This window comes from Ammospiza caudacuta, chromosome 4 (genome assembly GCF_027887145.1).
Source record: "Ammospiza caudacuta isolate bAmmCau1 chromosome 4, bAmmCau1.pri, whole genome shotgun sequence".
Taxonomy (NCBI): domain Eukaryota; kingdom Metazoa; phylum Chordata; class Aves; order Passeriformes; family Passerellidae; genus Ammospiza; species Ammospiza caudacuta.
In genome coordinates this window covers 14,383,068-14,408,269 of record NC_080596.1, presented here as the reverse complement: position 1 = coordinate 14,408,269, position 25,202 = coordinate 14,383,068, and the positions used below count along the sequence as shown (strand labels likewise).

At 39.6% G+C, this 25,202-nt stretch overlaps 1 protein-coding gene across 1 annotated transcript in view; it reads right to left on the bottom strand.

The window, feature by feature from the left end:
* TSPAN5 (tetraspanin 5) overlaps positions 1-25,202 on the bottom strand; it is an 80,639-nt gene that overhangs the window by 12,997 nt on the left and 42,440 nt on the right. Inside the window, exons 2-3 of the mRNA XM_058803427.1 lie at positions 11,319-11,369; positions 268-414 (exon numbers count right to left, since the gene is read on the bottom strand). Of these exons, the coding sequence (XP_058659410.1) occupies positions 268-414; positions 11,319-11,369 (198 nt within the window). The remainder of the gene's footprint in view (positions 1-267; positions 415-11,318; positions 11,370-25,202) is intronic.

The window sequence follows — 25,202 nt, the reverse complement described above, 5'->3', positions numbered from 1 at the left end:
TAGGCTACATCCATATGAAAATCAGTACTTCCATGTTATGATTTTTACCATCAACAGTTTTGAGCTTTAAAACAATACAGCCAGTAAGCACCAGAGACTGAAGAGCTGTAACATGTTAAAAGCTAAGTGCTTTCCTGGTATTCTGACACTGGATAACACCTTCCTCTCCAAAATACATTTAAAATGCTTAACACAGTTAAATAGAACAGACAACATGGCATGCTACATAAATGAGGAATGTCAATGTAAGTTGCAAAAGCTACTCACAAATTTGAGAAGAAAAGTGTTTTCTCGTAAAGCTCCAATGCATCCTGCGAATCCCAAAATGAACATAACTCCTCCTACCACTAGGAAGAGCCAAACAGGATCAAAGCCTCCCAGGTCAGTGATGGAGGAGATGTTGGACAGCACTCCCTGAGAAAGAGACAATGCCAAGGGATAAAAAGTACGTTCAGCTTTCTGTTGTACAAATTCTGACTGCATTTTTCTTCTTAAAAATGAAAAAGACGACAGCAAAATAAATGTTCTGCAGTACAGCAAGAAAATACAATTAAGAAAATCTTTGTAACCCAAAAGAGATTAAAAAGTGCAATTATGTGGAATATTTCTGAATCAATATGTGAGTGAGTAACAAAATGTTCTTGAAGAATTCTCTGTGAGAAACCCACAGGGCATTTTCTGCTTATATAGCTATAAGTAGTCTGCCAGAAACTCAGAACAGATATTTGAACAAAACTTAACTCACTCCTATTACCCATGCTGAGACACATTTTATGTATCATATATATCATCTATGTAAACACACAGTAACATGTTATATAGAAAACATGTTAAAAGTAATAAAACTACCTTGAATTTAGCATTTATTCTCAGTATTTACAGCAATTGTCAGAAATTACAAATGAGCTCCTAGGTGACACTATCTTGCAACAAAAGTTTTTCAACAAATTTTGACATAATACATAATCTGGCCAATTCAATTTCAGGCATCTACAGAGCCAAAACCTCATTCTAGAAATAAAGTATGGCTACTGACTAATTAGCTAGCAGGAAGAATTTGAAAATGTCAAAGCCTCTTAGTTGGATGAAAGACCATTTAAGAACTTGTCTTGAGACATAGTTTACATTAACTTAGAATAGACCTATCATATGTTAGACCACATGTGCTGTGTTTTAGATATGACAGTCAGCACAGTCTGCTTGTAATGCCATTTCTGCCTTGAAAGCAAAGCTTGGGTTGCAACACCAATTATCCTAAGGAACTATTTAAATTTTTTGAAGACATTTTAGGCAGAGTTTTGGTGATGTTGAACAGATGGGTCATATCAAGAAACAAGTAAAGTTTACCCTATTCCAGTGAGTTTGCACAGGAACAATTACAGTTTCCTAAGGCTTTTCAGCAGAAAAAAAAAAAAAAAAGCTGAAGTTTCACTATTTCTTCATTCCCCTCCCCAGTGCTGTAGGTCAATGAAAAGCACACTGCTGTGGTTCCTCACAGAACCCTGAACTCAGACTGAGTGCTTTGGACTACTGCTTCCTCTAAGTCCTTGAGAAGCAGCAACAGAGATCTCTACATCTTCAGCTCCTTATCTGCCAAACTCCACAGTTCATCCTTTTTCTAATTCCTGCTCATACCCCTTTGTTTCCTTGAAATAGTCCCAACACAGCAAGAGGATGCTACCATAACCTCATTTCCAGAAATTTAAAGTAACATTGATAATGATGACTGTTCACAGCTGTGGCTTTGATCTGTGATTTTATATATATACACACACATACTCATTTTATATATACACATACATACTCAAAACATATCAATTGTCATGTAACCAATATCTCTAACACATTACTCCATGTAGTCTGCAATCACTTTCATAGACTTCCCGAAGCAAAATCTGAGCAAACAGTAAATATAGACAGTGCTCAAAGCTTTTAATTCTGCAGAAAAGGACAGAGTAAATAAAATATACATGTGAATTTCACCAATGCACACATCAAGGAGCCTTAGAAAAGGCCAAATCCCAAAGAAAAATCTGACTACAACCCAATTCTAAAATACCAACAATAATCCAACAGCATTTGCTAAGTATATTCTTTTCCCTCCTACTAGAGAAGGCTATTGCCAGAGATGGAAAAAAAAAATCACATTCATCACTTTCCTCCTACATCATATAGTACTAGCCTTACTGACATTCATTAAAAAAGCAAAAAAGAGATGAAAGGAACAAGGTAACACAACTCAGAGCCAGCACTGCTATCAAAGAGGAGCAGATGGCCTTTCCCTTTTTCTGGTACCATCTCAGTGAAGAGATGATACACACCAAGATGAAATGAACACTTACCTACCATTAACACTTACATCAACTTGTGCAAAAGTTTTTCCACTATTTTTGTTTCATTACATTTGTTAGAGAAAAGAAATCCAAGTCACCTTTCTGGCTAAGAATAACAAGCAATATAAACAGGATAATATAACAACACACCTTTGAAAAAATTGAGGCCTTGTCCCTACACAAGTCAAGAAGCCTGAGCTCTGCCTCAAGGGGAAAAACAATTACTAAAATTATTTCTTCACAAAGTTTTCAATTCCTTTCCTCTGTGCTTACATAGTTACCATAAGATGAGAATAAATTCTGCCCTGAAGGAAGCACTACTACTCTTTTCTTTTAACATTAGTCAATTTTTGAATTAATGGACTGTGGTGTAGTAGAGTGAAAAAAACTAGTCACTGGAGAAAGGATGTTGCCTTTGTTATTACTTGTATTTACTTTTTAAAAAAGCTGAAAAAGATGAAGATTTAAATCTCTCTTCATAAAACACTGTGTCTTTCCTTAAAAACAAAGTAAACAAAATCAAATAAATCAACAAAAAAAAATCAAAGCAAATTACTATGCTAAATCAACTTCTTTCCATATGAAAGTAGTCAAATTCAAACAAAAAGAAATACAAGTAAAATTCAGCTTGCAATTGTGGACAACACTGTTTGAGAAGACGGTCATAATACAAAAGTGGTAGTGAGAAACGCATTCCTTTGCATTTTGTTACAGTCACATGAAATTCAATGGCAATAAAATTTATTGAGCCAGTTTTATGCTGTTTTTCCACTTCTGCCCTACTTCCCTTTACTTGATTTTCTAGAACTGCCAGGCTCTTAGCCGCCTGTAATGCCACATGTTGGCTGGCCATTCCTCAGGGTAGCTGTGATCCAACACAAACTGCATAGATCAACACAGGCTTTATCTGTCATTGTTTGCTGTCCTTGGAAAGCACCTTTATGTGCATCTGTTGCTAGTCCACATATGGCAATCATAAGTCTAACTTGGATAAATCCCAAATAACACATCCAGACAATGCAAAGCACATACTGCTTAATTTGCATTCTACTCCAAATGCTCTCTGCACATGAACCTCAAGTTAGCAGTATTCTGTAGAGACATCTAGAGACAATCTTCAGATAGGTTTTGTCAATAAAACAATAGCTAGCAGTGGGAATGAGAAACACAGACAATGCCCTGTGATTACAGGTCAAGATACACAGAAGTAGTCTGATAGAAGATTACTGCTTCCTGCTTAGAATACAATTTTACAGTCTTGTACACTGGACTCTTACAAATAAGCTCTCTCAAGATGCAGCAGTGCAATACCCTGAAGAAAAGCACATTTTGCTTCAAGCAGCAGGGCAACAACTGGGAATAATATCTCACTTTATATTGTTAAGAAGATCTAAATGTACAGTCCTTTAAGCACACACACTTCCTATCCACTACAAGTTTCTATAATACCTACTACACCTCCTACCACAATATATTTTTTTTTTTTTTTGCTGCAACAGCTACTCCTGGGAAAAGTTTGAGACAGATGTACAAACATCTGGTAGTGACCAGTTCTGTCTTCAACCCATCTTTAGCAGAAGGAAACATTTCCAGAGGTGCTTGAGCAGAGGATCAGTAACTTCATATTCTTACACTGCACCCTCCACCACGTGCTCTGAATCCTCAGGTTGCTCAGTCAGACATGGAATATATGGTGACTGTCCCCTTCTCTCATGCAAACCACCTGTAAATATTTTAAAGTAAGGCTTTCTACAAATTTTTCCTCAGCAAAATTGCTGCAGTTGCCCACTACAGCCATGACTGTTAAATTGTTGCATGTTCTCTGATACTTTAACAACTAAAAGGATGAGCAATTTTTTCCTCTAGATGCATTCCCCTTTTGAAGTATGGTTATTTTTTAAATACACACACATCACTCGGTAGTTTAGGCCTGTGTGTAATCTGCGTTGGCAGGAAATGCTTTGTTTGTACAAAGCTACATACTCAAGTGATTTACTTCTCACTGTGATATCAACCCAGGGCTCTGCTGCAGTCCCACAAGGAGAGCCAGCAGGACATGTTCCATGGCTGATCTCCAGCTCATCTGTTTGCTCTATTCCTCCACCCTCCATAGCCTGTTGTACATTACAGTCCATGAGAGGCTATTTAATATTTTAATCCAATGCAAGCCAAAATTTATTTGGTGTACTGAAACAATAAAAGCATCATCTGTAAGTGAACTAAAATAAGGAACAGTAAAGTTGGGGAAAAGTTCCTTTATTTGTGAAATGTACTTCAATCATTAGGATACAATGATGCATGGATGGAAAAGGAAAGTTTCTTTTCCACTCCACATTTCCACTCCACTCCAAATTCAGGAGAAGTCAAATGAAATTATTAGGACCTGGCTCTTTTCTTCACTACAAGGGTGCATTCCACCCACAGGGAAATGTGAGAACCAAGCCAGGCAGAACAAACTCCTGCAAAACTGCAGTCCTCCTCTTGGTATGTGAGCACAGGTAGAAAAAAAAGCCTGAGAGATGCCTGACATGTCCTCAGGTCATGTTTTCCTCATGGCCAGAGCCCTCCACACTACAGGCAGCATCCCATTTATAGCTCAAGGGAGAACAAGGCAAAGGGAAAATGCTGGTCTTGAACACAGGAGCTTGTGAATGCCCCTCCTGGTGTTATAGCTGCACAATAGTTTGACTTTATCCCATCAGTTCCATACAAGCAATAGTTCCATACAAAAGCAATAAGGGTGCACACCCCACCCCTTCTCCTTCTTGTACTCTAAGATCATCAGAACACCTTGTACCACTTTTCAGAGACAGACCCTTGACTTCAGCTCCTGCCTTTGGTGCACATCTACATTAATATTTCAGGTCATACCCAGCAGTCCTTTTGAAGTGATCACACACAAGCTGTGCTTCAGCTCACACCTGGAACAATCTCAGAGCACACAGGCTGGATTACTTATAAATGAGGATGTGGATCTGGAACACAGCTCATGTTCCAAAACACTAGCAAGAATTCAGTCCACAAGATCACACTAGAACTAGGTAGAAAAGAACTCAAACCTTTAAAAACCTGCAGTGTGCAAGCTGGATCTTCAGCACCACTTCCTCTCCTGCTGGTCCCCACTGCCTGCATTTAGCAGGAACAGCCCTCCCATGCTGAGCCCAAAGCCAGACACACATCTTGGCTGCAGCAGTGCTGTCACACCTACACAACCTGATGTGCTCCTGGGTTCCTAAGGGAGTCACAAGTGCACTAACAAACCAGTGACATTTCCAGGACAGCTACTGCTGCAACAGGCACAGTCACAAACTGCAGGACAAGGGAGAATGGCTCCAACTGAAAGCACTCCAGGCAGCAGCAATTTTGGAAAGCTGACCCAATAATGAAAATTCAAGGCATAATGAGTTAGAGCCAACTCGGGAGAATCATCAGCCTAAGAAACAAAGAGGTGATATAACGAGTGTATGTGGAATTTGGCCCACAGGATGCACGTAAAAGAAGGAAACTCAACACTACAGGAGGATGGAAGAAATCCACTATTTCTTATTTTCCATTTCCTCCAAGATGGGAAAAACCTCTCTGCTGCAATATCTCATTACTGGGAGGACAAAACATAAACAAACAAACAACAAACAAAAAAAAAGCGTCCCACATTATAAATATAAGAAATGCAGGAGAAATGCAGAAAAAGATACATCAATACAAGATCTTCTGAAACATCAATTTTTGCAAACAGAGGTTTTGCCTTTCCACAGGCTTGTCTGCAGGACTTAGTATCACTGGCAAACAGCAACATCTGGGAGGTGATAGTAAATAAAAGTATTTTCAAATGCATGATTTTAAAACAGAAAAATGTCTCTGCTTTGTTAGTCAAACTCCATGCAGTTCCTCCATGCTGTGTATCTGAATGAACATAGGGAACAGAACAATACTCATTGAAACATGCCAAATTAATTCTACTGCAGAATTTTGTCTCTGCAAGCAAGAAACTAGGTGGGGAATGTTTACAAATCTCATTTCTTTGATTTTTGTTGGTTTTGCATTTCCCACAGCAAACCATAATAGCAGCAGAACTTTATTTTTCAAGTATCTAAGGGAGGAGAAGAACTAGTCTAACTTTCTTGTGCTGACACAGCAGAGTTCAAAAGGTGCATAACTGGCATAAATACATACAAGATACACATTTTTAGACTTTTCAGGATTAATGACTATAAAATGTTGGAACACCAGCAAATCATTCAAGAGCCTGCCTGTTTAGATTACACATCTTTATGTACTGAAATTTAAATGAAGGTAACAGTGGATCTCCTCCTCTCTTCTCCAGTCCTACAAAACCCACACATAGCCCTGTCTCAGAGGCAAGATAAAGGCTTTGGGTATTCTTCAGCCTGTAAGAAACACAGGATATGTGCAGTTTCACAAATGGAAGAACTGTGTGATTTTGGAAGAACAACAATTATGGAGCGACTAGTGCAGCATTCCTTCCTGCTGTCAGCCACTCACTGGGACAATAAGAGAAGTGAGAATTTTTTTCTTGAAAACAACTTTAGTTTTCACTTCAGGGCAAGGAGAGACAGGTTTGATCTAACAAATTGTGATTGCTTCCATGTACAGAGTTTAGCTTGTCCAAGAACACCAAAGCAGACCTAAATCACCTTAGACAAGTAAAAGTCTATCTTAAAACTTCAGACCCAGATTTAGAGCTCCTGCTCACTAAGAACACTATGCTGGCACCCAGATACCAACACCAAACTGCACACCACTTGACTTTTGAGCTGAAGCAACTTATTGTTATGCTGATTTAACTGGAAAACCTGAGAAGCCAAACTCATGTACATTGTCAGCTTCTTCCACTTCTCCCTCTTCATTTCAGTCAGCTTCATACACAAATGACATTTAATCAACAAAATTTGAAAGATTTCTTCCCTACTTTAGTTTGTCTTACTTTTGCTATCTCCTACTTAAGAGTTTACTCCAAAACCAGAGTGCTTTCCTTGTCTCCATGGACAATCTTATAAGGTCTCAGAAGACATAACAGCAATTCATCACTTAAGCTCACTACTCTGGAACACAAATCTCCAGCAGGTAGCCAGGAAGCTTATTTTCCCAAGCACCTACTGGTATCACACCACAAACAGCCTAATACATACAACCAAGGAGGGAAATCGACATTTTGTACAAGCTTGGTTTATTTTTAAAGAGTCACCAGAGGACACGACTTGAAGTGGCTAAGAAAAACAATTAAATATACACATTCTTCCCCGCTGCAGAGCAAAAGTGCTGTAAGTTGCTGAGGTTTCACACAGACTCTTTGTATTGTATGCTAACAATGTTCATGTCACTGTGCAGGGAGGAGGGGGGAAATGGGCTGCCATGGATGAACGATTTAATGGTACAAGCCCAAGCCTAGCATGCCTGAAAACACTGCGAGACTGTGACCTATACAGGGCCACCATGTATAGATAGCTTTATTCATCCCCAGAGCTTATTGCCCCCACCCCCAGCTCTCTTTCAGGTTCATGGCTCAGAATGCTAATTGCCCAGCTTTTGTCTAGGGCTGGCTCACTGGCTGTCAAGCCAATTCTATTGCCTACTTGACAAATGAGCTCTTTTGCCTCCCTGCAAAGGCCTTAAGGAAGGCCACAAGACTGGATATTGTGCTTTTCTTCTTCACAAGAAAGTTTAAAGGGAAGAATTCAAGCCAACTTAGCAAAAAAAGAGAAACTAGGCACCAAGTCCACAAATCTGTCCCAAATTTTTTTTTAACCAGAAGCCAATAGGATTCCTATGAAGTCTGGATTATTTTTTTACACCCTGTAGTTTTAATGTGATCTGGAACACTATCTTTTTACCTTTAAAAGATTCTGTGAAGCAACAAAAGTATATACAAGTTGATGGCCAGGCTATAAAACCACACAGCTGAATATAAAGCCACACAATTTAAAACAGAAGCTAATCAAAATCCTCCCCACTACCAAATGAAGTTTACAGTAGGAGTCCTGAAGACCTACTCTTGCAAAAACCCCTTACAAATTTACACATTACACAACAGCAGTGTCAAGTTCAAGTTTGATACAGTCAAGTTCATAGGGAAAACAGCAAGTCTTCACAGAGTGGCTGAAGTTATCTGGTCACCTAGCTATGACTGCATAGAACCATGTCCTGATTGTTTTGGAAAAATCTCCAAAGACAGAGACTTCATTCAAATCTTCTCTGGGCAAACTGTGCCAGTACTCAGTCATCCTCATATTATAAAAAAAAGGTGCTCCCTGATGTTCAGGGGAAACACCACTTGTGTTTCATTTTGTGCCCATTGCCTTTGTCACTGGGCACCACTGAAAACAGGCTGGCTCCATTCTCTTTGTGCTCTTCCTTCAGGTACTTCCATACATTAAGATCCCCCCAGCTTACTCTTCCCTGGACTAAACAGTCTTAGCTCTCTCAGCCTTTCCCTGTAGGAGAGAAGCTCCCGTACCTCCATCATCTATTCAGCCCTTTGCTGAATTCTCCAGTATGTCGGCATCCCTCTTGGACTGGGGAGCCCAGAACTGGCTTAGGTGTGGCCTCACCAGTGCTGAATAGAGGGGAAGAATTCTCTTTCCCAACTTGTTGGCAACACACCTAGTACAGCCCAGGATACATTCGCCTTCTTTGTCACCACGACACAGAGCTGGCTCATGTTTGACTTTGTGTACACCAGGTCCTTCTGTGACGAGCTGCTTTTTTGTCATAGGGTGTACCATTACAACAGCCCATAACGCCTAGGGGATATCCACCCTAGCCCCAGGCAAGCAGCCTAGCTAGAGAAGTGCTTTTCAGTTCTGTTACATATCTCTCAAGCCCCAGGCTTCACCTCCTTGGATTTCATCTTCAACTCCTCATCAGCAGTAAGAAACCTCTGTCTGGGATCTAACTGATCTTCCCCCCACTAAATAACACAGGGCATATGAATACCTGCAACTTGATCCTGCTGACAGCAGCTTTTGACCACTGCCTGTCCTCTAAAGACCTGAGTGAAAGAAAAGACTCAAATTGGTTTGAAACAATTCAATTTTTTCATAATTCTTCCACCAAACTCAAATTTGTCTGTGCTCAAGAGCTCTGCAGTTCAGCAATACCTATACAGCATTTTGATTGTTACAACTATGAACTGAAACAATCCATAATAAGGACTTCAGAATAAAACAGTTAAAGAAGGTGGGGAAACATGATCATTTTTCAAGGAAAAACCCATGCTTTAAACCAATAAACAGTATTTTATGTTACTCGTTACTTTAGCAAGAAACCTACTACATATGGAGCCTGAGTTAATGCATATTAAACTGTGATGGTTTTATTTGCTTGTCTTAAAACAACATGGCATTTTCTCTCACTTTCAGAATCTGACTAAAAATGGTTTAAGATTACTTGATCATTGATTGAGATATCCAAATCTCACATAAAAACAGGAGCTTTGGCTTCTGGCCATTAGCAATTATGAATTGATGCATTTTCCCTAGGAAAGGGTACATACTTTCCCACACAGAAAATATGTAAACCCTAACAAACCAGAACACCTTGTAGCTGCTAAGACTGGCATACTTTAGACTTCAAACACTATAGCTGTTTTTCCTTTACCTGCTCATTCACTCTGAAGAGTAATCATTAGTGTTACCTACTGTAATGATACAAAAATGTTCAAATCTCCTCTGTAAAGCCACTCTCTGGAACTTAGACATAGGTACAAGCTCCAAGAGTGTGTTCAGAGTATTAAATAAAACATGCTTTGACATCATTGCTGAATAAAAAAGTCACAGTACCTCTTTCTAAGCCATCCAAGATCAGTATCATATGGCATACATATAAATATACATATATATGTGTATGTATGTATATGTAAATATACATACACATCTATATAGGTGTACATAGTGTGCAGTAATTAATATCCCATTACTGTTTGTGATGATCTCCTTCCAAGGCACACATACAGAGCAATTAGAATATAAGGTAACAACTCAAAATTTGTCCTGAATTTTTTAGAGGCAGAACTCTGGAGCTTCCAAATCTGTTATTTGTTCTGCTGCAAGCACCAGTTATTATGTCTTAGGTGAAGATCAATTTATAACTTACTCCGTGTTTTCCATTAAAAGAAGAAAAACTTATTATGCAACTGAATAACACAGCACTGCTAACAGCCAGGTTTTATTCTTTTTAATCTTTTAAACAAAGAAGAAAAGGAAATAGGGACTTTAATTTCAGCTGTTGTCTTTTAGCAAGCCAAACTCTACATCCAATAACCAAGACATACTGACTAGTTTTGTAAATTATGTCTTGACATTTTATCTTCTTCCCAATTTCTGCAGTAAGCAAACTAAAAGTTGGGTTCTGGTTCAGAAATGTTTTCTCTTTCCCTGCCCCCTCACTCCACACACACACACTTCCCATTTCAAAGCTGATTTTAGAGTCTTGCAACAAAGGGTGTTCTAGTGGCCAGTTTCATTTGCACAAGAAAAAACAACAGTTATTCTGCCTCAGGTTTGCATTGCTTTTCGGGGCTGATCTTGATTTTCTTTTTTTTTGGGTTTGTTTTTTCAAGAGGAACAGCAATTAACTGCTATGTTAATGCAAAGCCTAGCTAGGTATTTTTCAGGAAGCTGCCTTCTAAGACGTGCAGGCTCTGCCTCCCTTGCTGGAACACACTGCCCATACTGCCTCAGCAGGGTGCTCTGGTGTCTGAGCTGCAGCCAGTGTGCAAGGATTGAAATCATTAGTTTATGGGCAAGGGTCAGCCACCATTTCTTGCCAAGGTATTCTTGGGAAAGATTGCAACCATGTTCCTCTAAGTGACCCAAGCTAAGGTTTTTATTTGACAGAGAGGCTTGATTGTGTTCCCATAGAAACTGTGTGTAAACACAAAATATGCAGCATATTACTGTTTCAATATTTCACCAGAAAAAGAGAGATAAAGAGGAAAAACAAACTTTGGTGCTTTATTCAACTTACCTTTTCATTCCATGCCCACAATCCAATCCCAAGAAATGCTATGCCAAGGAACTAAAGGAAAATGAAACAAAAAAAACCAGAAATTAGAAATCAGTGGTGGTTTTTGTCTGTTGTTTTTTTTTAAAGATACATATTGACTCATCCACTCTGTTGGATAATAATTTTATCAGGACTGAGGGGCGCTCAGTGAGAGTTTTACAATACATATCTGGTTTATTTTACAATTCAACTACTTTCAGTTGAAGAATTTAAAACTTGCAGAACTCGGGGATGTCCCACACAGGAACAGTAGGTGCAGTAGGTGCCACTTTAGCAGTACTGAGCACACAAGGTTCTTTTTGAGTTTGTTGGACTCAAAGCAAACTCCACAGTCAAACAACACTTTTGTTTGCTATTTCACTATTGCATCACCACTGCCTACACAAAGCAATTGCCCTCTCAGCACTCTCCCAGTGAGAAAGTGTTTTAAAAAAATTCTAAATACATATTTATCAGTTTTAGCAATGCTGTCCATATAAAATAACCCCTCATTTCTGAGGGGGAAAAAAAGAAAAATAATAATACTGGTTAGAAAGACTAAAAATTTTTAAAAGCCCCGCAGCTGATATTTGCTAACTTTTCTGATACTGTTTCACAAGTGAAGATCCATTTCCTTTCTCCCCCATCCCCAGGGATTCAACAGCACCAAACTCAAGAGATGGTCTTTCCCCCACCATGAAAAAGGGAACAACCACCTTTGATTTTGTTACATCCGTGTTCTCCATTCCACTAAATAATTTAAAATGCATCATTTCCCTCCAAATCTACAGAGATTCCATACAAAAGCTACACTAATGATCAGTGAAACAAGCAAAACAGGCAGAATAAGCACTCCATCTCCCAACATCATTAGTGCATATTTGGCACAATACAGTATCAATCACGTAACATGTTTAAAAAACATTTAGTAGATGTATGAGCACATCTCTAAATGTCCATCTGCCCAACTTGCATATCTGATTTTATAAGTGCCAACTAAAAAGAAAACTATTTTCACTATAGTTTCAGGGCATGCAATAGAATGTTGCTCAAACATAAAACTTATTTTCTTTGTCATTTTTCTACACTGCAGTGTACAGACTTATTCTGGCACATAAAGACCCTTTCTCTTAAGATTTGTGTAAACAATGAAGAATCCTAGTGATTTCTCTTTTGCAAACAGAACAAAAGTGCTTTTCTGTTTAAAAGTGGGAGGAGGCAGGAATATAAACTTTAAAACCTTTTTCAGAAGTGATTTCAACAGTTTCAAACAAAGACTCCTTCCTTACAAGCACCTTTTTTGAGGGGGCAATTTTAGCTTTGTATTACAAAGATATCTGTAACTCATTATCAAGCAAATACACTCACTACAATGCCCTGAATTGTAGCCCCTGCATTTCTGTAACTTTCTCCTCCAAGTGTGCTGTGCCAGCTACCCAAAGGACCACGCATACTGGGAACAAAACTTTTCCTTTTCAACTTGAAGAGTCATGACTGTAAATTTGAACAACACTAGAAGTCACCATTCTTCAAAGGAAACTGTTGCAGGCTTGGTTGCATTTTAACAAAAGATAAATGGAATTTTTTCTTAGATAGAAAGCAGGACTGCTGGTCAAGAAAGTCTTATTTCAACAGCCTTAATTATTTATAAAGTACAAGACGTGGATTTGAGAAAGTCAGTACCGCCTCTTCTAATACACCACATAAAAGCTAAAAAAGGTCATCTTACCTGTATCAAAACTGCCCTTTTTTATGGGTATAAAGCTTGCCAAAAGATTGTGTGTAATCTTCCTGACTGCAGTGATTATTTGAAACTTGAGATAAAGCTGTTCAAGTTTCCAAATCTCTCTCAGACAAATGCAGCTTTTTTTGCAGTAACAGGCTCCTTTCCTTCTTTCTTGCACAGCCAAAGGCACCACAGCTGAAGGAACAGGGCGGGCAGCAGGGGGGAGTTACATATTGTAAAAATCCTTAAGTTACATTTGGAAGTGGCAAATTGTAAAGAGGCAACAAACATTATGTTTTGTGAACAGGTTGGTATTGTTTTGAACAGAACAAGCATGGAAAAACTAGAATGGAAGTATTTGATCAGTGCATATGGGTGTAACTTTACATTCATACGTATCAGCTACAGGTCTGGCCCAGCTTCACTGGATTAAATTTATATAAATTTAATCCAGTCACGTGTCCTGATCCTTCAGCAGAACTTGAGACCTAAGAGTAAGATTACCTCATGGGTTGTAAAAGGTGACTTAGAGTAAACTACACAGGTCTCAAGCCAGGCTGAGCTCACCCCAGTTACAGATTGGGCAATCAGACTGTACTGTGCTAAACTGAAACACATAAAAAACAACATTGTCTAGTTTCTGCCAAGAGAACAGTTCTGTTCTCAGTTCTCTGAGTTTCCAAAAGGATAAGAAATTACATGCTGCTCTGTCCTCTCCACATCCTAACCCAGAAATGCTTTTTTGAGCAGATGAAGAACAAAAAGCAAGATCCATTAGGAGACAAAAGATTCAGAATGGAATCATGAATTCTATCACAGGATGCTGTGGAAATCAAAAGCATAATGGCATGCAGAAAAAAATAGGTAATTAACAGATGGCCCATAGCTATTGAAATGTGATTCTGATGCAGCTTCTGGCTTAGAAAGTTTTTACACTGACACTCATTGGGAGATTGAAATCAGGAAAAGATTGCTGCATGCATGTTTTGTTGGTTAAATGCCTCTTGCCCTGGAGAAACTTTACTTGCTCTGCCTGAGACAAAATACAGAGGGAGGCAGACCACTCACCTAAGCCCCTACAGTCACACCCTAGGAAGGGCCCACCCTGGCACAAACACAGCCTGCTATGGGGATAAAACCCACAGGAATGCTCTCTGTAACCCCGCTGGCAGAAAACAGATGCTCATGAGAAGACTTACACCTCTCACCAGGAATAACTTTGGATTTTCTTGATCATTATGAAAGAAACTCCTGCATAGCCCAAAATTATTTGGAAGAAATTCCAATGAGCAATAAAAAGGTGGAAGTTTACCTCATTATCAACAATTCATTTTACAGAGAAAAAGCCTCAATTCTCCACAGACATCTAATAAGACCATCTGGTCTAACCATAAATGGTCACTGCCGCAGAGCATGCAAAATCTTGATTTCCTTCATTTCTTTCCTTTTTTATATAATAATTTACAGGAGAATATTAAAACATTTCTCTGGAGCATTAGCCTTACAAAAAACCAGTTGCATAGTGGTATTTTCCCAGCCATAAGTTTTCAATTCACAAATGAAACCCAAATGTTCTTATATTTCTTTTCTATAAAGATTATATGTATTTAAAAGTAGAAGGTGTAGCAGTAGTTGTATTGTTAGTGTGCTTGTGAAATGCACATGCTGTTTTCTGAACTGAACTGACCAGCATTTCAAGCCATACATATTTTATTCTCAGTCTTGCCTGCATAGAGTAAAAATATTCTTTTTTTGGTAAGGATGCATCATCACACAGCACAGCACTGCATTTAAAGGCTATTGGGGCAAACAAAAAGGCCAGAAATCCTTTGAGAGGCACTTAATCATAGACTGACCAGCCATTACTAAACATAGGGAATTTTTCACCTCAGCTGACATTCTTAAATAACTTGGCACCAGTTTTCAACTAAAAGGATGACAGCAGCAGCCAAGCAGTAAGAGGTTAATGTGCCACATGCATAAACCAGTGCACATTCACGTGTGGTTACATTAAACACTTGTGAGAGGTGGAAGCCTTGTGCAGGCACCTCATTTCACCTTGCTTGTCACAACACAAACACACCAGCCAAAGCCTGCCAAAGCTGTCAGAGTTCAGAACCAGAGCTTTCAGGCTACAGCTCTTCTGGTTTATTGGCGGGGGGGGGGGGGGGGGGGGGGGGGTTGGGAGGGTGTTTAAGTCCTGTATTTTGGCAGTGTGAAAAACTCTCACTTGCCCTTCTTTGAGGAGCCACAAGAATTTTGTGCATGGTGTTAGTTAGCATAGAGACTAGCAGGATTCCTATGGCACTACAGCATTCCTGTACACTGTAGGTTGCTCACTGAGCAAGGCCTCCTGCTGTGATTCAAGCAGCACAGCACAGAGCAGAAGGTGCAGTGTTTTACCAACAGCACAGTGGTGATCAGGACAGCATGAAGTAGAGCAGTTCACATCCTGAAATACAGTCAGGGAAACACACAGCTCCTGAGCTTTGTACATACATAAAGCAGCGCTGACAAGTTCCTAGCTGAACTCTAAAACCCCAAATGGACAATTTTTCCCAAAGAGCTTCCTCTGTAGCAGTCTGTGCTCAGACTCAATCAAAGTTATTTTAGCTGCAATACTCACTGCTTCTCTGAAGTATTTTATGACAAATAAGTCCTTTTGCTTTTTAAGCCAGGGCAAAAAATGAGCTTAATGTATGTGTCAGTTTTTGTCTGTGTCAAAAAAGGATTTAGTTGTTGGTTTTGTCCCTTGTTTGCTTTTAAGTAGCTCTGACAGAGAAAGAGCACCAAAGTAGAAATCAAAGTTACACATAGTTTTCTTCTCTCCTTCGTGCCACTGATGGGTACTCTGCTTAAAATATGTCACTTAGCATTCTCTCAAGCAGAACAGATAGGACATCCTCTCAACTCTACAGCTTTCACCTGGACCAGTACCACATGGAAGGGAGGTACCATAAGTCTGCTCTTGTTTCTGTTTCCATATGCCCCAGTGTTTCAATGACTTTTCCATTCTCAACATGAATTGTTAAAGCATTTCATTTTCACATGGCTAAAAATGTGTGCTGATGAAAGGAGAGGCAAACTGCCCAAAGCACACCTATACATTTACACATCTATGCTAATGCTCTCTTCTAAAGCCCATTTCTTGTTTGCCTCGAGATTAGCAGCAAGAAAACTCCATGTACTACAGTCAGTGAGTGAAGGTGCTGATGAAGATGCTGCGTAGGTGACTAATTACCATTTTAGTTCATGTCAACATTCAGGCATAGAATACAGGATGTCAAACCCATTTCCATTTTATGTGCAGTCTCTAAAAAACATTATACTATATTTCACAGATAACTGTCTTGGTAAAATCTTTTCCTTCCTGACACAAAACCCACACATGTGGAATTAAAAAAAAATTAAAAGATTTCCCAGTTTCCACACATTTTTCTCAGCTAAATCAGAGGCTTGATTGATTTTTATAGAATTATCCAAAGGAGTATAACAGACCTGAGAACACAGTGAGAAAAGCTGTCTGCTCCATCTTGCAAGGATCCTTTGCATGATGTTTTCTAATGAAAAATTAAGCACACATGACCCCAATTTTCAGAGCAAAACACTACAGCTGTTAATGTATGTTTTGTTTTCACCAGTATGGGGTTTTCCATTTCGTGTGACTAGAAAGCAAGATATATAAACTCCCCCACTGCAGAGTCAATTGCCATCAGTTTCTTACTGTCTTTTCCAGTTCCTGAATTGTAAAAGCAACACATCTGCTTTCTGTTACTGTTGCTCTATGTATTTATTTTATTGCTTTCTGGTGGTGCAATTGTATGCACTCCCAATCAGCTTGGAGCAAGAGTCCCTTAAGACTAAAGTCCCTCTCCTCTTGTCCACAGAACTTGATATTCTGGAAAACACAAAAAGGAGAATGAATTATGCCCCATTTCCCTTGCTCCAAATTTTGAACAACTCCTCTCAAGCCTAGACAAAATAAATTTAACTCTTTTCAAATGCACACGGAGACACTTCAAACTCAGGTCCTGATACCTAAAGAAAATACTTAATTTGGAGCAGATTTATTTTAAGGAATAAAAGATTTTAACATACCAGTCACTTTGTAAAATTCCTCAATAAAAGCTTTTGGGAACTTAACATTTCTGTTTCTAGCTCATTTCCTAAAGCTAGTACCTTTTTTTCCCCCATATAAAAATCAAAGACCATTAAGGTAAATACCCCATCACTACCACACAGAAACATTCAAAAAGCCTAGAGTTGAAGTAAAAGGACATCTCCATTCACAGTCACTTTGGTACACTCATCTCACATATATTCATCCTTCCTCTTCTTTTTACTCTCTACTGGAATTTGTTTCACCACCCTCTCTCTTTGGGCTCTCCTTGAGCCCAAAAGACTCTGCAGAAAGACTGAGAAATCCTGCTGTACACACCTTTCCAAAGATCTCTTCCCTGCCTTTGCTTTTCAACTACAGTAAGTGCTACATGTCCTTCTGCTTTTCCTATCCAGCCTTGTTCCCATCAACACCATCCCATCTCTAGCTCGGTCCTTGCCACTCCAACATCCATGACTGAAGTCGTTTTCTATTTGCAAAACCTTCCCAAAATTATGTAAGTGGTGTTGTAGTAGCATATATAAACAGTAAGGGCTTAAAATACAAACACATGCAGGAGAAAAGTGTAAAATAAAATTAGATAATTGGGAAAAAACCTTAAATCTGAATTTGACATCCTCTATCATTACACTCATCATTTATCTTAGGCATGTTGACAATGCAAAGTCTTCTCATTCTGGCATACAAGTTAGGTATAAGAAGAGGTATAAGGGCAAAGAAAGCATTTTTTACTTCAAGCCAGGGTGAAGGGAAAAGGTCTGGAAGCAGAACTGCAAATGGGTCATTTTCCAGGTCTGTTTTGCTGCCCAGGGTTAGCAGCATCCAGTCCCTGAGGGCAGCTAGGCCTCTTCTGTCTGTCTTCCTCCTTCTGCTGTGCCAATTTTATTCATCCCAAACCCCCGGACCTGAGCTTCAGACTATTGAGGTGCATCCCCACCATGAGTCTTCACATTCTTTTCCCGAAGCCACTGTTCCACTAAAATTTTGAAAAGTAACACCACACCCATAAAAATCCAGAGAATACACTCAGTCTCATTAGGAAACTGATACACAAGTGCTCACTGTGTATCAGTTGCAAGCAGTAAAGTTGTAACATCTACTTCAGGCATTTGATACAGCAAACAGAAACAATCTGAGCTAGTCTTTTTCCCTAGTAACAAATGGGCAATTACATTGCCTGCTCAATTGATTGAACAGCTGAGAACATCGAGAGTGCAGAGCCAGGAAACACAAACAGGTTGGCTTGTCAATGCAGCAGGATACTCTGAATGCTCAGCATTTCCTTTTGGGAAGGCAGTCTCAGCCTCTAGCTGTGCTTGTAGGCTGCAGAGAGGGAGTCCCAAAATCCTCTATCCCAGCTACACAAGCTGCCACATCCCAGGTGGTTTCACAGGAGATTCTTTCTCAGAGATTTCATAGGAAAATTCAAATGTCAGAGATTCATTCTCATGTGTTGGCTTTGCAGAGAAGCAAACACGTGGAGGATTAGGGAGGAATGAGAAGATTGAAGCAGTCTGAACAGAGAGGCAAGTGAACACCACCAGCTTTACAGAAAAACTCACGGCAAACAATTTAACATTGCTCTCTTTCTACTTAAAAAAAAGTTGGAGAATTTTGCTCGGAAATGGCTTATAGAGTTTTGTTCAGACATGCCATAATCATATACAGCTGATGGAAAAGTAAAAGGCAGCTGTGAGGAGCAAATTCTCACAGCCTGTTTCTGTAAACCGCTAAGTTCTCAAGCCTGTCTTCAATAACAAGTAAACATTCTGTCCTTGGCTGTTTTGGGAACAGACATGGAGATTGTGAGAACCTTTCATATCAGGGTGAGAACACAAATCTTGGTTTCAATAACAAACCACGGGTGTTGAGAACAAGGGGAGGGGTTGGTGTTTGATCTGTGACCTATGATGAGCTTGGATTTTGCAATATGCATGAGCTTAATTAACACCACTATAAAAATGTGTGAGATCAATAAATTGGAGTTCGATGCTGATCAACAAGGATGGGTCGTCTCCCTTCACTTTCAACAAAAAAAGAAAAAAACAACCAGCACAGAAAAGAGTGAGCATCAAGCAAATGGTGAACACACCCTCAAAATGCAAATACACACACAACTTTTGCTAGGAACTTTCTCAACAGCTTTATTGCCTCTTCCCTCCACCAAACGCTCATTCCTGGTTCTCTTTCTAGTCTCCCACAATAAAATGTTCAAAACCATTTGAAAGCTACTGGTACCACATATATGAAGAAATCATAGCTTGAAAAGGTAGGAAGTGAGTCAGTGCCACTTAATAACGTGCCAAAAGCCAAGTTCAGGTGTCCAAAATCCTGGCCCTAATATGATGTGGTTGTATAGCTTATCACACTTCTCATCTGAGTGAGAGTTACAAATTCTCTAATGGCAAATGCCCAAAGGTCTGGCATATGTTAATGCATGAAATAAATCAACTTACACCGAGTGTGGGGTGATGCAGGAGAGAAGCAGACACCAGAAGGGCTGTGGTGGGTTTATCAACAGTTGACAGCCCATCAACACTTCACTTTACAAAGGTGCCCCAAGATGTACACAGGCCAGCAGTACTTTGTCAATATAAACAAAAGGAGAACCTCAAAAGCCAAACCCGTGTCAATTTCATTTTTCAGAGAGATGTAGGGGGAAAAAAATAAAGCCAAATGCTAAATAGGCAGGTATCTAAATTATTTTCTAATACCCATGCACAAATGCTATCAGTAATCTGGACACACAAATTACAAGACACATGTGGCATAAATACTGACCAAAATTTTTCATCGCTTTGCACTTTGTAATCATTGCAAGAGAGGGAAATGTCTTGAACAGAGTAGTATTTTTAGCCAATATCACTATTTCCTGAGTGTTACACTAACTGCCCAGAAGTAAAAAATTCAGATTATGTATTAGAAATGGTTCTAAAAACCTCTGAGTGCAGCTTCCAGAGACACTCAATGTCTGCTGACCAGAATTTTGAGAAACTCTTTTCCAGAAGTTAATTCAGCTCTGCATTTTGTCTTGCAGTGTTGCTTCTTACTAATTCTAGAGGTTACTGTACATAGATTAAATCAGTCTATTCACCAAATTAAGCTCTATTTTTAATTATGTTGACACTAATCCAGCCTTTAGTATCTGTATTTATACTATATCTTTCCAATTTCCAATAAAAGTAAAATATGCAGGCATTGGCATCAATTTGTCCTTTCTGCAATAGCACACTTCACAAGGGCAAAATAAACAAAACTGTGATTTGAATTTCTTTTCAAACACAAGTGACATGGAACAAACCAGAGGCAACAAATGGTCACAGTGCCGTTTACCTGAGGGGTTTGTTCCCAGGCAAACGTTCCACACTTTGGCAGTAGAAAAAAGAAAAAAGAAAGGCAGCTATAAACCAGCAGCTTGTATAAATGAAACAGATTGCTGACCCTTTGTCTGGTTTGCAGACAACACCAAAAGCATCTCTATTGTTTGTCATTCTCAAATGAGATGCTGGGGGCTTGACTGAACAAGCAGACAAAATCCTCTTCACTTCTGTTAAGACGGCCCTTCAGATCACAACTGTTTAAAATCCTGGGGGGCCTTGCTGCTGACACCTTGGCTGGACTCGTGCTGAAGATACAAATACAATGCTATCACTGCATTTTAATTTGAGGGTTAAAAATGCATTGGAAAAACAGAACTACCCTGGAAGACTTCCAGTTCCCTATGACAGAGCCTACTCTTCTCATATAATTTCAGCTTAGCCAACAGTATGAGCAATATCACCTACATCATATAAAATGCTCATCTGCTTGAAAGTCCAAACTTTTATTCCCAATTTTATTGCCACTTTGAACTACATTATTTCTATAAACTATAGTTCCTGATGAATCCACCAGCTTACCTACTGTTTGCACAAACCTCCTCTGCTTTGCACAAACACTAACAGTTGATTGCTGCACTGACACCTAGCAGTAAAACAAGGACTAGAAAACATCTTTAAGGGATCTGGAAATGTAATTGCAGTACATGCAGATGGCTCCCTCAGAGAAAAGCTATAAAAAGCAAGTGACTAAGACCCTTGTGCTGCAAAGCTGTGCTCTTGCAGTCAGTCTTTGCATACCACTTTTTGAAAACAACATCCCAACAAAAAAATCCCCAACAACTGTACACAGAAGACTGGATTTGGTTTGACTTTATGCACTTACCCATCACTCCAACTTAATCCAGCAACTGCTACTCCTCGTAGGAAAAGTTTTTCTTTCTGCTCAGCCCCAGAAGTGTTTCAAGGCACCAAGTACATGAGCAACACAAAACAGTTATTTAACTATAAAAATATGAATATTAGGTAAGTTTCTATGCCCAGCTGGACATTGTTATAAAAGTGAATAAAAGAAAGCATTTATTTTTTACTATTGAGTGCCAGCAGTAAAACTCATTTTAAAACTTCAGCTGTTTCCCATGGGACAGTCACCCTGCACAAAAGCTCAGAAGGGACATCTGCAATCCACACTCTCAACTCCAGCCTTCCAGGCAAAACCCAGTACACTTGGCTTGATCACTTGGAAGGTAACAAGACTTTCTAGAGCACTGCCTTTAAGAATCCCACAGAATTCTGTTGGAATAGCAATGTGTTGGGGCAAGCAGACCTCTGTCAGACTGAGGGGCTCAGAAAGCCTCCTGACCACTCCTGATACAAGATTTCTCAGCACCAATAAAACAGGCAAGGATAGAAAGAGATCAAGAAATGCATGTTTTAACAAACCTGGGATAGAAACCAGGGCAAAAGCACCAGCCAGGACATTTCCTCAACTTTACTTAAAAGGCTTCATGTTCTAAAGAAGTACAACTCCACACTACAGATAATCCTATGTATTAGCTAACAGATTAATCTAATGATGCATTTATACAGCAAAGAAGATGTATGTCAGCTAAGAACGGGGAAAATTAATTCCTGCTAAAAACACCAATGTCAAGAGGGTACCCTGGCAGAGGAAGGGTAAAAACTTGAGCATAAAGGAGAACATGCACTGCATCAAACTGCCAAACCAATCTGACAACTCTCTGCCTACACTGTAACTGTAATCCATCCCAGCAAAGAAACATTTTGTAACACAAAAGTGCAGGCACAACACTACATAAAAAAAACAACTTATTTCCCTTATCTGAAAAATAAAGGTTAAGTTTCACCCAAAGTTAATAGCTTCAGAATTTCACTTTTCAGCCACTAACTGACAAACACAGGCAACAGGAAAGGATCCAACTTGAAAGGCATGTTTTCCCAGAGAAGTATTTGGAAAGGAAACCACTCTTAAGAAAGCTTCTCCTGGTTGTCAGCCTTGCTTTTGTTTAAGAGCAAGTATATTTGGAAGCTGATTCTAAATTTGAGAAGTAAATGCAAACAGAACAAAAAGTTCAACTGAGCATGAAAAAGTATCAAACACATTTTTCCTGTTTTTCAGTAATTCCATTTACCGATCCTCTTTGAAGCAACTGAAACTATTTGTATATTGACAAAAACGCTCAGAAAAGTCCAGAATGCTCTGCCTGCCCTCTCTTCCATTTCAAAACACTTCAGCCTGGAAAATTTCCCCATTAACCTGTGCTGTTGTTCATCCACTACAAGGACACGAGAAACCTTTCAAAGCATAAATTGTTTTCCTTTAACTGTTTTTCCTTTAACTGTAATTTAGATATTTCTTTATTTGAGCTGAAATATCAGGAAACACAAAGACACCTTTAAATCTGGCCCTTCGCTACTGCACAAACACTGCAATTAACCCTGCACTGGGCTACCCAGAGACAGGGTAAGAGAAGAGGTCTTCAACAATACACAGCTGTAACTACGACTGTGGAGCTATCAGCAAGAATCCTTTCCAGCTACTCATGTCCCTTCCCTCACATGGTGACCACAAACAGCAGGAGGGCTGAACATATGGGACATACAGATGGAATGAAATCTAACAATCTAAACACAGTGTCATATACTTAAAGACTAAGAAAATAACTGCTATAAGGTGAAAATTTATTCACTGGAAACACAACAGAAGACAGCCTTGAAATTCCATGCATCAATCTGTGAGCTATCAAATTGATGGAATACAGAAAGAGAAAATACTTGACATTTAATACAACATTCTCAGAAAGAATGTAGCTGCTTTCTAAAGGTTTCCCTCACTTCCACCATCTCTGCAAAAGTGTAAAATGGCCAACACCACCAGTACAGCTGTAGCATAAATGTTTGTGGGCTCTTCTTTCAAGTGTCACATTGCCACTGGCAGTGTACAGCTGTAGGAGTTAAAGCACATGGGTTAAAACTCCCATAGAAGTCCCCACCAACACTCACCAATTAAACTGGGTTCTCAGGATTTTTGTAAATGGACCTATAACACTTTGTATGTGGCTGGGCATGTCAGCATAAAACTGCACCTTCATGAACTACACTTCAACCTAAACAAAGCTAAAACAAGGCAGCCCAGAGAGTGTAGACTTAAATGCAAACACACAAACAGAAGCATACAAGATTACAGCCCCTACCTCCTTAGACTGACAAGGTTTTTTTATTAAGGAACATGTTTTCAGCATCTCCATCTGTGACTGCTGAACTCTTGGGCTCCCTAGTAAGTCACCAGGCTTCCGTCACACAAACAGCAAGTGAGAGGGTTTTCTAGGATCAGGCCTGTAATTGTTTTCTCCCAAGTCACTCTCATTCATTCAGCCACTCAAGATTTAGCCCCTTCCCCTGAAAGCACAACACTGTTTCCAGCGTGGGGTGGGGTTCCTCAGTCCATCCCATTTAGATGTGTCTGCATAAAATCAGCACCTAATTCCATGACATTTGGTGCAGCTGACCCCCATTCACACGGCAGGCATGAAAGGAGCCCAGTGTAGTGGAACTGCGTTCCCGGCACGGCCGCGCTCCTCTGGCTGCCCTCACACGACCTCTGCTTGGGTTCTGTCACTGCCAAATGGCCAGAGCACACACAAGTGCAGGGTGGCGTGTCACATCCTCTCTCTCACGCACCAAATCGAGCAATTAGACTCTACAGCAGGCACCCTCAGGGCATTGAAAAGAGCGAGCAAGGGGAACAGAGTGCGTGAAGACAGAGACACACCACAGATTGCTTTTTGTCTTTCCTCCACTTAATCCGGTAATTAGCACTACCAGCTCTTGCCTCCGGCAGAGCAGAAGGAAAAGCCCTGTATGAGCTGAAATGATACGTCCCAAATTAAGCAATGGGGTTGCCGCCCTGCCTGACATTACAGTCAATATATATGATTTTTATGTAGCAATGCAGGACAACAAATCCATCCATCGCTTTCTACGCTGTCAGTCTGGTCTATCACCAACTTGGTGGAGCTCCTACTCCTGCCTCTCCTACACAATTCCTACAAGATACGGATGTTTGAGGCGGTGCTACAGGAACTTACCAGCCCCAATTTGTAACATGTACAAGCCCCTGCACTCTCAACCAGCATAATCACATTTCTGCACAAAGAGCTTCTAATCAGCCACGAGAGCGTGTGGAGGCTGGAGCTGCGAAAGAAGCAGCAGAAGGAGAAAGCCCACACTCCACAGTGTTCCAATGACTAAGAGAGATTAGATTTGGCTGCTGGCTGAGTTGTCTGTCCCCATAAGACACTGCATCTATTATCTATCTAAAGGCATGAAACACAACTAATTTTTTTTATTTAATGTTTGAAAAAATTACACTGTTTTAGTTCTCCAGGCAAAAGATGCACAACAATCGGGATATACAAACATACCAAATTGTGGCACAATTCCCGCTATTTCCCATTTGACTTTAACAGTAGCCAAGACTAGAAGCTTTTGAAAATTCTCTCCATAATAATTGCTAATGGCCACAGTGCCTGACTTAAGAGAAACAATTTATTACAATTACCTTGTTAAAACTGAGAAGTGTACCAAAAAAGCATAATGGGAAACCAGTAAACTCTCCTTAATTCTGTTGACATTAATTTACATCACAGAATTAGAAGGCTAAAAATAGTACCACTCTCTTT